Here is a 12354-nt window from a genome sequence, read left to right on the forward strand (position 1 = left end):
TGGGGTTCGTGGGGCCCTGTGGGATTGGATTTCAAGCCCCTGCCCCCTGCTTCCAGCCCCGGGCCTCCTGGGCCTCAGAGAACAGGGGCAGCTTTTTGGAGCCCCCCGTACCTGGGGCCTGGCCACGGCAGACTCCCACCACGTGAATCCCCGACTCTTAGGGTAAAACAAAAGAATTCCAGAGAATGAGACTGAGAGAGGTTGGAGATGCCCCACTCCCAAGGGCAAAGACGCTGAGAGGGGCAAGCATCCGCCAAATGGCCACTCAGCAAGTCAGAAGCAGAGGAGGGAGGCTGCCCCCCAGGCCTCGGTGGTTTGTGACAAGCAGCCCTCTGGGTGGGGCAGGGGCACAGGTGGCCTGGGGAGGAGAGGCTGCTGTGGCAGGGGGCAGGCTGGGAACAGAGACTGCTGGCGCCTCTCCAGCTACAAATAACTCCCCACCACGACGGGCCCGGAGGGGTGCTCTGGCTTGGTTTGGGCAGACTTGGCGGGTACAGGAGAAGAGAGTCACCTTGGCCCCGCAGCCCCCATGGGTCTAGAACAGTCATCTCCCTCCTGGCACACAGCCCCTCCTCTGAAGCACACACCCCAAGCACACGCACATGGGCCCATGTCCCTGGCCGAGAAAGGGTTCTGAGAGTGTTGGGGCAGCAGATGGCAGCTCAGGGTCCAGGAAGTGGGGGAGGGAGGGAGGGGAGGAGTGCTGGCTTGAATGTCCCTGGATTCAGGCCACCAGGAAAGCCCACCCTTGGCCTCCAGCTATTCAATCGGGCAGCTTAACCTGGGCCTGGGGGGGGCCTTCCTGCCTCTCATTGGCTGCCAAGTCTCTGATGTTAGCCCAGACCCACTGGGAAACCAAGGCCCCTCGTGGCTAACCACCGTGGCAGGCCCGGCTGGCTAACCAGCCCCCCTGGGCCACTCAGGAAGCAGCCACCTTGGGGCCCCCGTGCAGATGGGGTGGGATGAGATGGCTCCGACAGTCCCTCCCAGCCCGAGGAGCTGCCGCTCTCTCAGGCAGCCAAGCCCTCCCAGCTGGCCAGCTGACCTAAATCTCTCCTGCTGCCGTTCCGTGGCTGCCCTCTTGTTCTGTCCTTGGTGGTGGAGGAGGAAAGCTGAGGACGGTTCCCTTCACTCAGCCATTCCCTGTTCAGGAATCACAGGCTCGGGAAGGGAAGAGAAACGTTCATTTTCAGGGCCAGGCTCTGGGCAAAGTGCTTTCCTTGGCCCGCACACGTCTGGAATATGGGTGCATTTTCCCCCTTTTGGAAAGTCTCATGAGGCTGGCGGGCATCACTCCATCTTTCTCCATCACTGCACTGCAACTGGCCCAATCATGAGGGCAGGAAGAAGGCAGAAGGGAAAGTCACCCAAGGAACCTGGGCCTGAGTGGAGCTCTGGAAGTGGAGCTCATTACTCCAGCTGCCCTGTCTCCCTGCCCAGAATCCACCCCACCAAGCCAGCTACACTTCTCCCACTGTCACCAGGTAGTAAGGCACAGATCCCTGCCTGGGCCAGGACTGGCCAGCTAGCTCCAGCCCTGAACCCAGCTCCAAGTAAAGGAGTCTGCTCCAAGTGCTGGGGGCAGCACAGGTGGAATAAAGACCAATGAGTGAAGGGAAAATGAAGTTCAGAGAGGGAGAGACATTTGCCCAAGGTTACACAGCAAGTTAGGGGCATAGATAGAAGAATTAAAATGCTATGGAGGAGATGACTTCTGCCAATATCTTGGGAAGAATGAAGGAACGGTTTCGTCCTCTTCTGCGTTTTTTTTTTTTTTTTTTTTTTTGGTGGGGGTGAAAAGCCTTTGGGGCGAGACCACAGTTGTCCTTTCTCCTGGCTTTGCTTTCTGTGGCCTGGATATGGCTACTTTGTCTGTCCTGTGGGACGAGGAGGAGGTGGCCCTGTGCTCAGAGAAGAGGGAAGTCTTTCAGCGGCCTGCCTGGCTGGAAAGGAGGGCCAGGGGGCCATGGAGGAGTGAGTGTGAGATGGGAAGATTCTCCCTCTAGAGAGCAGCGTGGCAATGATGAAAATGCACACGTTCAGCAGCTCCTTTCCTAAGAACTTATCTTAAGGAACGGATCAGGCAAATGAGAAAGGATGAAGTTCAAGGGTGTCCATCCTGGCACTGCATAGAGCAGGGAAAAACACGGAAGCAACCCAACACACACCTATCAGCAGGAGAAAATGTCATTGAATTATGGAAGATCCACACCACAGAATACTATTTAGCCCTTTTAAAGCAAGGATATGAACTATGGTTATTGGCATGGAAAGCCACATCTGAAAAACAATCGGCATAACATGCCCTCATTTTTGTTTGAAAAAAAAAATACATACATTCATGCCCAAGAGCTCATATGCAGAGAAAAATCTCTAGAAGGCTCTGCTGCTTACATGGTGGGACTAGCAAGTGTGATGCTACCTTCTTCTTTCTGCTTTTCCTTATTAACTTTGTTTTTCATCACCAGTGTAAAATGACTTTCAGATAATCAGAAGTTACTTACCCTGGAAAACCGAGTAAGAGCAGTTGAAGTGAGTTTTAACTCCAGAACTACCAATAACCGGGAAAGCGCCTTATCCTCTCTGAGCCTCGTTTTCCTCATCAGGGAATGGGGATCATGATTAACTCCTGCACCGCCCGCCTCCCAGGAGCACGCCCATGAGGCACACACTGGAAAAGCCCTCCAAGATTCACGACAGGTTGAGAGGGCTGGAACCTGAGATGTCCCCCAGAGCGGCTGGGGTGAAGTCCCTTGTGGCACCTCAAGGCCAGTGACCAGGGGAGGGTGGGGCCACGTGACCACTCCCGTGGACTCCTAGATAGACAGGCAGATGGCTTTGGGTTGTCTGTCTGCCACGTGCCATGTTCCAAGGGGCAGGAGTGTGGAGGCCTCGAGGGATCATGGGAACTGCATGCACCACATGAGCCCCACAGCCCTGGACTCACTGGGTAACTTTCAGTTATCCGAGGACATTCCATGGCGCTTGAGAATACTCCGGGTTCTATGCCCCCAAAGCAGCTAGACCCGGCTCTCCCACTGTGGGTACCTAGGTTGGGCCCCACCAGCGACACAGAGGTCAGACCGGGTGCAATCAGTGAGGAGCTGGCTCCGGACTGAGCAAGCTTCCCTTGAAGGCCCTCAGCCCCTCCTGTGCCACTCCGGCTGCGGGGCGATGCCTGGAGTCTGTGACATTTGGCAGCTTGTGAGAGGAGCCGGGGGGAGCAAGGCTGATAATTAAAACCGCTGCCTGGGGACCCAGCTAATGCTGGAGGGCGCCCCAGGGGCCGGCTGCTCAGGAGGGAGCTGGCACACCCGCTGGCGGGCGCTGGCAAAGAGGGGCGCCTGGAAAGGAAGAGAGGCCCCAGCACAGCCCGAAAGCCACACTTAGCTGCCGCTGGGACTGGGATGTGTGATGTATACGTCAGCCGCCTCAGACTTGCAGCCAGATGGGCGTGGCCCAGTCCTGCCACTGACCAGCAGGGTCCGCCGGGGGACAAGTGACTTCATCTCTCAGAGACTCCACTCTCCTCTGTGAGTTGCAGTCATGATACCTCAAGGCACTGGCTGAAGAAGGTGTCATGAGAAAGCCCCCTCACTAACACGCTCCCTAACTCTTCTCAGTATTAATGTATTTTCAGTGAGGCAGGCAGCTGAAAGACTTCCCTCTTCTCTGAGCACAGGACCACCTCTTCCTGGTCCCACAGGACAGACAAAGTAGCCATATCCAGGCCACAGAAAGCAAAGCCAGGAGAAAGGACAACTGTGCTTTTCACCCCCACCAAAGGCTTTTCACCCCCACCAAAACCAAAAAAAGCAGAAGAGCAGAAGAGGGCAGAACTGTTCCTTCATTCTTCTCAGGATATCGGCAGAAGCCATCTCCTCCACAGCATTCTAATTCTTCTATCTATACCTCTAACTTGCTGTGTGACCTTGGGCAAATGGCTCTCCCTCTCTGAACTTCATTTTCCCTTCACTCATTGGTCCTTATTCCACCTGCTCTGCTCCCAGCACTCAGAACAGACCCCTGTGCCTGGAGCTGGCCAGTCTGGCCTGGGGCGGGGATCTGTGCCTTACTACCTGGTGACAGTGGGAAGAGTACATACAGCTCTGACTCCAGTCCTACCCAGAAACTGAGGACACCTGAGTTCTAAGAATGGGTCCCTACTGACGATGGAGCCAATTCAACCATCAGAGCCTCAGTTTCACCTTGCGAAGCCTGCGTGCGAGGAGGCAGCCAGGCCCTGTGTTACTACACAGAGTGAAAGAGACAACATTGGGCTGACTCTCCCCGAGGTCATCCGCATCAGTAATATAGCATCAGGCCCTCAGTTTCCCCTTCTGTACAGTCAGAAGAAGAATCAGCGTCTAACAGGCAAAGGCTGAGAGAAACCTGTGGAAACTGGAGCACCATCCCCATGGGAGCTGGAAAGGCGAGGCCTCTGGGAGGGCTCTGCGGGGTCTCCAGAGAAGAGGGCCCCTCCCCAGCCCCACGCCTCAGGTCAGAAACTGGTAGCCAGGGAGGGACTGCTGAGCACTGCAGCTGCTCCCCGCTTCCTCCCAAACCTCGGAGCACCAGCCCTCTGACCCCACCAGGGTGGACAGCGCTCAGCGGGGCGCAGCTCGAGAGGAGTCCAGGCTCCAGACCAGACTGGGTCAGATCCTGGCTCTGCCACTGAATGGTCATGACACTGGCCAGGTCCGGTCTCCTTTCTGAGCCTCAGCTTCACCATCTTCGAAATCAGAATAATGAAAAACCAGCCCTCACAGGCTTGAGAGCAGTGAAGCTAAAGAATGTGCATTGTCCAGTGTGGTCCCAGGCAGGGGACAGGCAGCCAATAGCTGTTATTAGCTTCTCCCTTGGGGAAACGACTTTGGAATCCCTCGTGCCCAGCACAAGGCTGGCAGAGTGCACAGTGTGGAGAAGGATCTACAGCGGCGGACAGAACAAGGACACGCTGTGGGAGCTCAGGGCCTGGGGGACTGGGGCACAGGGTCCGGAAAGGCATCTCTGGAAGAGATGGCCTCCCTGCCAGGTCTTCAGAGCCCGGGTGATCTGGATGTGAGGGCGTTCTGGGGACAGGTGTTACCAACGTTACTTAGGCCTGGGGCCACAAGGCCTGGCCCTACAACCCTAAGGACACAAGCCCACAGCCACCCACAGACCCCCTGCAAAGCCCGGGAGCAGACTACTAACCAGTGCCAGGAGAGCATGCGCGAGCTCATCCCTCGAGGGTCTGCCTGCTGCATCCGCCCTCTGGGCCCTTGCTCCTCACTCCCCCGGGGATCTCTCTCTGGCTTCACCTGCTACCAGCATTTCCCCAAGGACGAAAGCTGTCAAGTCAGCCACCAGCAGCCAACTGGGGAGGAAGAAGCCAACCATCCCTGATGCCCAAAGGACTCACACAGGGGAAGCTGACCTGGGAGGGCTCAAGGGAAAGCCTTCAGCAAACACTCCCAAGGCCTGCTAGGGCCTGCTAGGCAGTGCCATGGGGGACACAGGCCCTTCTCTCCTCCCGGGCACAGCCAAGAGGAAAGAAGGAGAGAGGACAGAAGGCCAGCCTTCAGGACCAGCACACAGCCCGACGGGAGCCAGCCGCTGCCCTTCCTAGGGCCCTAGGCCTTTTTGACTAATTTCTTCCCCCAGCTCCCTTCCGGGCAGCCTTCTGCCACCTCCACGGTGGCTGGGCCACTTCCTGGCTGAGGCGAGCGCCAGCTGTAGGAAGCTTGGACAACATCTGGCTAAGCAGACAAAGGCAGGGAAAGCAGGGGGGCCAGTGTGGCCTGCAAAAACCAGTGCCAGGTCCCTAGAGACCTCTGTGAAACCCCTCCCACCAAGAACGAGCTCAGCCACTGCCATTCACGGAACATCTACTGCTCACCAGGCACATGACCTCATTTAATCCTCGTATTTAATCTCTGGAAAGGAGGGCCTAGTATCACCTCCACGGCCTTTCATCCAGGAGGTGACAGAGGGGATGTGAAAACCAGGTGTGTCTGATTCAAGGCCCCACTGAGTTATCATTTTGACCTGGGTCTCTAAGTCCCTTATCTCAACTGCTGTATCTCAGCCTAGAGGCAATGGGGTATCAGGGAAGGCTTCCTAGAGGAGGGGACACCTGCACCGAATCTCCGAAGATGATAAAATGAATCTAGCCAGTGAGGGAGCAGGGTGTCAGGCAGATGGAACGGCACATGCAAAGACCCGGAGGCGAGACGCAGCAGGAAGGCGACAGTGTGGCAGGAGCTACAGTTTGCTGTCACAGGCTCACAGGGAGAGGCGGAAAGAGGCTGCAGGGAAGAGGGCAACAGGCGCGGCTTACGGAGGACCAAATACAGAGGGGTATACACTAACTTTATCCTCCAGATACTTGGGAGGCCCAGGAGGACACTGGAGGGTGGAGTTGCCTGGTCGGATGAGGACAGGGAGGTTCAGAGAGAAGCAGCCTTGCTGTCCAATGGCTCCATCCATGAAGGAGACGAGGCTGGGTCCAGTGTCAGGAGCCAAGGGTCCAGGTCGCACACTGAGGGACAGAGGCGGTAGGGCACAGGCCGGCAGCTGTGGCCGAGCTTTATTTATGAGGCTGTTTCCCAGCAAGCCTCAGCACTCCTGCAGCCTGACCTTGCCCAGCTAATGAACTCTCAGCCATGGGAGACCTCTCTGCGGCCACTCTCTATTAAACCTGGGATGGAGGGGTGATGGGATAGCAAAAGAGTCCAAAGAAGCCTGAACAAAGTCGAGGTCAGTGAACCCAAAACTGGTCCACCTGTCCGTCCACCCAGCCTTTCCGCGAGAAGCACAGAACTTCCTGGAGGAGGAAGCGAGGTGGGAGGAGCCTTAAGATGTCATCTCAAGACAGGGAAATGAAGGCCTGGGAAGGACCTACATAAGGTCACCAGCCAGCGCCTGAGACAGTACAAGTTCCAGAGCTGGGCACCTGCTTTCACACCCCAGCGGTTCTACATTCTTGGGCCAGTTACAGAACCCGTCAGTGCCTCGATGAGATGGGACTAATTCAGGTACTTCAGAGTATTGCCCATTTTACAGAACAGAAGAACGAGGGGCGATGCATGGACAATCTCAGCACGATGCCGGGTCCACGGCACATGCGCAGTCAGTGTGCACTGGCACTGTGGTTGCTGTTGCTGTTACTCTGGGAGCAAAGGCCGGGCCAGAGACCAAAATCTCTGCCTCTGCCTCCAGACACTAGGAGCAACAGGAAACTGAGGCCCAGGGGCCAGCTGGCCTACGTGACCCAGGTCCACAGCCAGGAAGCCCACCTGACTTCCCCTGGCTGGGCCACCCCTCGGCTTCCTGGGGCCTGGCCCTCTGGCTTCCAGCTCCTTCCTCGACTTTGAAGGTCCTTTGAGCTGAGAACTAAAGCCCCGGGAGCTTTTCCCTTTTCTATCCCGCGAGCTCCAGCTATGTGTCCAAAGGGCCAAGTCCCAGCCACCATGGATGAGGCTTAGGACTCAGAAGGCCTCCGTGTGAGTTCCAGCTCCAACCCTGAGGAGCTCTGTGACTCTGGGGGCATCACTTCACCTCTCTATAATATAGGAACTGTGTCCTCTGTAATATAGGAACCATACCACCTGTTTTTAAATGGTAAACTCTGGGGGAATGCTATTAGTTACCATCTTTCAAGGCCTAGTTCAGCTGTCTCCTCCTCCAGGAAGCCTTCCTTGGCTTCCTTAAAACAAAAGTTCCCTCCTTCCGGCCTCTTGGTATTCAGGGGCTGCATTCTGGCCCCTCTGGGAGTTTGAACCCGTTTTGCCTCACAACTACTTTAGCTACAAATTCCACCCCCCAATTTGGCAGGCCCAGAGGCATACAAAGGTAGGGTGGCTCCCGCCCTCTTAAAGGGAGGTGTGCCAAAGAGGTGGTTGGGGTAAGGCATGGAGGCTGCTCAGGCAGAAGCCACTGTCCTTGAGGGGAGAACAGTTTAAATAAATTCAGCCTTGGCAGGTGGCTTAGAATGCGGGAAATCCTCAGGTGGGGAAGGAAGGGCTGGGAAAGAACGTTTCCCGGGACCTGGCCCCGACACAGCCGCGGAAGCTCCACTCTGTTTCTTCAGTTTCCATTTGTGGCTACCAGGAGTCTGTTTCTAAAGGCTACGGAGGTGGGAACACTCATCCCTCCGTTCCTTTCTTGCCAGCCATGTGGGTCTATGTGTACAGCCAGCGTCAGAGGGACAGCGACCCTTGTTTGACAGATGAAGACATAAGCTCAGAAAAGCCAAGCCATGTGTGATTGCTACTTGGTACTATATCAGCAATGCCACCACTCTTTCCACTCCAAGCTTGACGTCACTATGTTTTGTTCACTAACTCAATGCCTGCGACTCTACCCCATGCACCTCAAAGCCATGCAGGAGCCTGGCTTGGCCACTGGAGCCCTCTTGGCCCACCTGGGCGTCATTCAGCACCCAGCTACTTCACTCCTCCATCCTGCCCAAAGCCTCACATGAGCTGAAATGCGCCAAGCCTAACATTTAAAGTTCATCTTTCCAGCTCCTAGATCACACTTCTGGTGCCTTCCACACCACACTCCCCACCACAGCAGACAACGCCCTGAACTAGAGGCAGCCAGAGATCCTGACCGAGTTCTGTCATCCTGAGCTGTGTGAACTTGCATAAGTCACTCAACTTCTCTGAGGCAGCATCCTTATTTATAAAGTAGGATGACAAGAAAATGTCTGTTCCTCACAGCCATCCTCACAAGGACTGTTGTTAGAGCCAGGGAGATAAGGCATCCAGCCCAGAAATGCAGTTTCTATTCCTTGCCTCGTCCTCAGTATTCCCACTCTCAGGAGACCACAGAGCCACTCCCAGTGAGGAAGCTCACTACAATTATTTTACCCAGGCACAGCCACCTTCACAACCTCAACAGCACTGGGAAATGGTCCAGGGTCACGATTAGACTAAGAACTCTGGAGTCAGATGCTTAAGTTCGAGCTCCTACTTAGCAACTCAGTAGCTGCTAAGCAAGTAACTTAACGGTTCAGTGCCTCAGTTTTTTGATCTCTAAAATAGGGCTGTAGTGCAGATTAAAGGAGTTTATACAAGAGAACTTACTGCAGTGCTCGGCACAGTTAATGGTCAGCACACATTAGCCCTCTCATTACTTCCAATTTCACTTCTAGAACTGGTCCTCAAAACAGTCCCCTGAGGTTGCTGAAGCAGGAATTATGTGAACCCAAGTGGTCAGGTGAGGAAATGGAGGCAGGAGGGAAAGATGTGCTAGAGGCATAGACTCAGGCAGTCTGTGTGACTTCAGCCACGCACAAGTCACAAAGCCAACTTTGGGTTAGGTCTGAAAGTGAACGGGGAGGCTGACTAGCAAATACATTCAAAACCCAAAAGGAGTCAACAGAGAGGGTGCCTGTCCAAGTGCCCTGCTGCCCTTCCTGTGCAGTGTGGGACTGTGGGCCTGCCCACCTGTTGCCCTCCTCCCTCAGGCCCTGTCCGTGCTCCCTGGCTGGCAGGGTTGGCCTGTCTTGGAGGGTGTCCCAGCGCCCGGCACACAGCAGATGCTCTTGAATCATGAGTGAATGACCGCCTGGGTCTGTCTCTAGGGGAGCCCTGTTTTTCTGTTCTTCCACTGCGGCCACTGTCTGCTAACTAGCTCCCGGTCCCACAGACACTCCGAAACCCTGTGCACTCTTGAGAAGAAACTTCAAAATCAGTCGCGCTTAGGTTGTGCAGACACCACCACGTCCAGTAAAGGCAGCCAGTCGCCGTTTCACGCGTGGCCTGGGGCTTCCAGGGGACCTTCCAGGAAACAAACTCTTCCTCCAGGTCCCCTCCTTCCTGGTGTGAAAAGCGCGGAAACCAGACCAGCAGGAAGGCGCGGTTTGCTAACCAGGGTAACTCAAAAAGGTCTTCACTGTGACTCGGCAGAAAAGCGGCGGGCGACGGCGCCCGGGCCCCGCCTACACCTACCACCGGGAGGATGTGCACGGGGGTGTGGCCGGGGCGGGGCCAGGGTACGGCCCCCGCGACAAGAGATTCCGAATACTACCCACCCGTCAGCTCCGCGATTGGCCGCTCCGGCCACGGGGGCCTATGGGGTGGTCCTCGCCCAGCCAATCAGGGGCCCTGGGGAACCCATTCATTCACAAAAACCAAGCATGGAAAGAGGCGCAGTGCGGCCCGCAGCTGCGTGGAACTTTGAAACACGCGCGCGTCCCGCGGAGCCGAGGCAGGAGTCCGAGAGGGCCGTGTCGCGGGAAGCTAGACCTTTGTAGGGACTGCCGCGTCCCCGCCCACAGCTCCAGCCCAGCCTCCCAACATGGTGAGCCCTCCTCCCCCGGCACTCCGCCTGGGGCTCCGCCCCGGCCCCACCAGGACATGCCAGCTTTCCTGCCCCCTCCGGGTAGCTAAGAGCCACCCAGCCCCGAGGGAGGCGGTGCCCAGGCGGCTTCCCCGTAGCAGGTTCCGGCGACAAGGCCTGCGCAGGTGGCAGCGCCGCGGTTGCAGCCACGTGCGCGCCGAGCGCGGTGCCCGGCACCGTTCGTCTTCTCTCCCCGGGTCTGAGCTCCCGGGCCCGCCACTCACGGCAGTCGTCCTCGTCACTGTGGTCCGAGCAGTCATCGTCCTCGTCGCATCTCCACACGGAGGGGATGCAGCGCTCGTTTCGGCACCGGAATTGGTTCTCTTCGCACTCCTTGGCCGGCCCTGCGGGGGAAGGGAGCGTGAGCTAGATGAGCGGACTCGGCCCCGCTCCCCACCTTGCAGCCCCGGCCACCCGGAAGGGTCCGCTGGGGAGGCGGAAAGGGGACGATTATGGAGACTCCAGGAGCTTCGGGCACACTCGACCCAAAGGGAGGGCACGATGGCAGGGAGTCGGTGGATGAAGGGCCGCGGGGTGGCACGACGAGACCAGGCACCTCCTTACAGCGTCACACTACTAGGGCATACTCTCCATTCAGACGCACTCACCCGCACACACGGCCCATAGTCAGAGATCCGCGCAGACACAGCCCATAGGGAGCCCCCGCACCCGCGCGCCACGCGCACTGGGAGCCTCGGGCACATCCCCCTGGCAGGCAGCCCCTCTCCCTCCGCCGCGCGCAGGGGTCTGCGGAAACGCATTGTCAAGCGGAGCAGCCGCCCGGCTCCGCTCATTACCGCCGCGGAGCGCGCGCGTGTCAAATAAACCCCAACGGGCAGAACCACAGAGCTCATCCGGAACCATGAACAGCCGCCCCTCCCGCAAAGTTCCCCGCCGGCCAAGCCCCCTATACCCCTCCCCAAACAGCCTCTGCCCCGAGGGCAGAGCCCTCATCCCTGAGGCCCGAGGGGGCGGGGGGGCCCGAGGGCAAATTCAGGAATAGCCGCGTCGCGGGGAGCCTGTCTCGCCTGGCGCCCCCAATAGCCCCGGGTTCGCGCCCCGCCCCGCCCCGCCCCATCCCGGACCTCCAGGCCGCGCTTTGTTGGCGGCGGGGGCGGCTCAGAGCCGAGCCAGGGACCGGCCGCGCGCACCTTGGCCGCCGAGCAGCGGATCAGCCGCCGCCGCCGCCGTGAGATGCTTGAGCCGCAGCAGCAGCAGCGCCAGCAGCGCCAGCGGCCGGAGCGCGCCCCGCTTGGGGCGGCCCATGGCGGGCCCCGGGCTCCGGCCGCAGGGCCCCGCGCTCCCCGCGCCGTCGCAGCCGCCGCCGCGCCTCAGCTCTCCGAGTCCTTGCCGTGGCGCCGGGTCTGCCGCTTCCCCCGCCGCCGCTGCCGCCCGCCCCGGCTCCTCGGCTGCATTTCAAGCAGGTTCGGTGACGCTCGGCGGCTGGGCGGGCTCAGGCTGGGCGCGCGGCCCCGGCCCTGGGCGGCCGCCGCCGGCGCGCGCGCTCCCTCCCGCTGCCGCCTCCGCCCCACGCTCCCCCTGCCGCCGCCTCCTCGTCCTCCTCCCGCCTGTCCTTGGTCCACTCTTCTCTCAGCCGGCAGTCCACGGCCCTGTTTGGGGCTCGCCTGAGTGCTGGGCTCTGTAGACGCGGGGATGGGCCAGGTGAGCCCCTGAACCCCGGAGGTAGCAGGTCCAGAGGAATCAGCAGAGGCTTCCTGGAGGAGGTGACAGGCCGATCAGAGGCCGAGGGATGTCTAGGAGTGAGCCTGGGCGGGAGGGGAAATGATGTTCCAGGGCGCACAGGCCTGTGCAGTGTACGTGTAGGGCGGACGAGGAAGGGATGGGGGTAGGGTACCAAGATGTGGATGAGCAGGGAGAAGCTGGGGGCGCAGGGCTGGACCTCTGCACCTGTCATGGACTCCGGCTGGGATATTATAAATCCTTGTGGCTGGTTTCTTTTCCGTGCCCATGTGCATCTGTGCATGTTGCACGCTCATGTGATCATGGGAGGGGATGTAAGGC

General features: G+C 58.5%; 1 protein-coding gene across 13 annotated transcripts in view; it reads right to left on the reverse strand.

Moving 5' to 3' along the window:
• Positions 1–11796, reverse strand: part of LRP8 (LDL receptor related protein 8) — a 78288-nt gene extending 66492 nt beyond the window's left edge. For 5 of the 13 annotated variants that reach the window (XM_039473522.2, XM_074380846.1, XM_039473526.2 and 2 more), the window contains exons 1-2: positions 11484–11796; positions 10557–10676 (exon numbers count right to left, since the gene is read on the reverse strand). In XM_039473522.2, coding sequence (XP_039329456.1) covers positions 10557–10676; positions 11484–11598 — 235 coding nt within the window. In that variant the 5' untranslated portion in view covers positions 11599–11796. The remainder of the gene's footprint in view (positions 1–10556; positions 10677–11483) is intronic. The other 8 variants (XM_039473525.2, XM_074380848.1, XM_039473523.2 and 5 more) reach the window with 3 other exon arrangements.
• Positions 11797–12354: the final 558 nt, after the last annotated feature.

The sequence above is a fragment of the Saimiri boliviensis genome, chromosome 11 (genome assembly GCF_048565385.1).
Source record: "Saimiri boliviensis isolate mSaiBol1 chromosome 11, mSaiBol1.pri, whole genome shotgun sequence".
In the NCBI taxonomy this organism is placed as follows: domain Eukaryota; kingdom Metazoa; phylum Chordata; class Mammalia; order Primates; family Cebidae; genus Saimiri; species Saimiri boliviensis.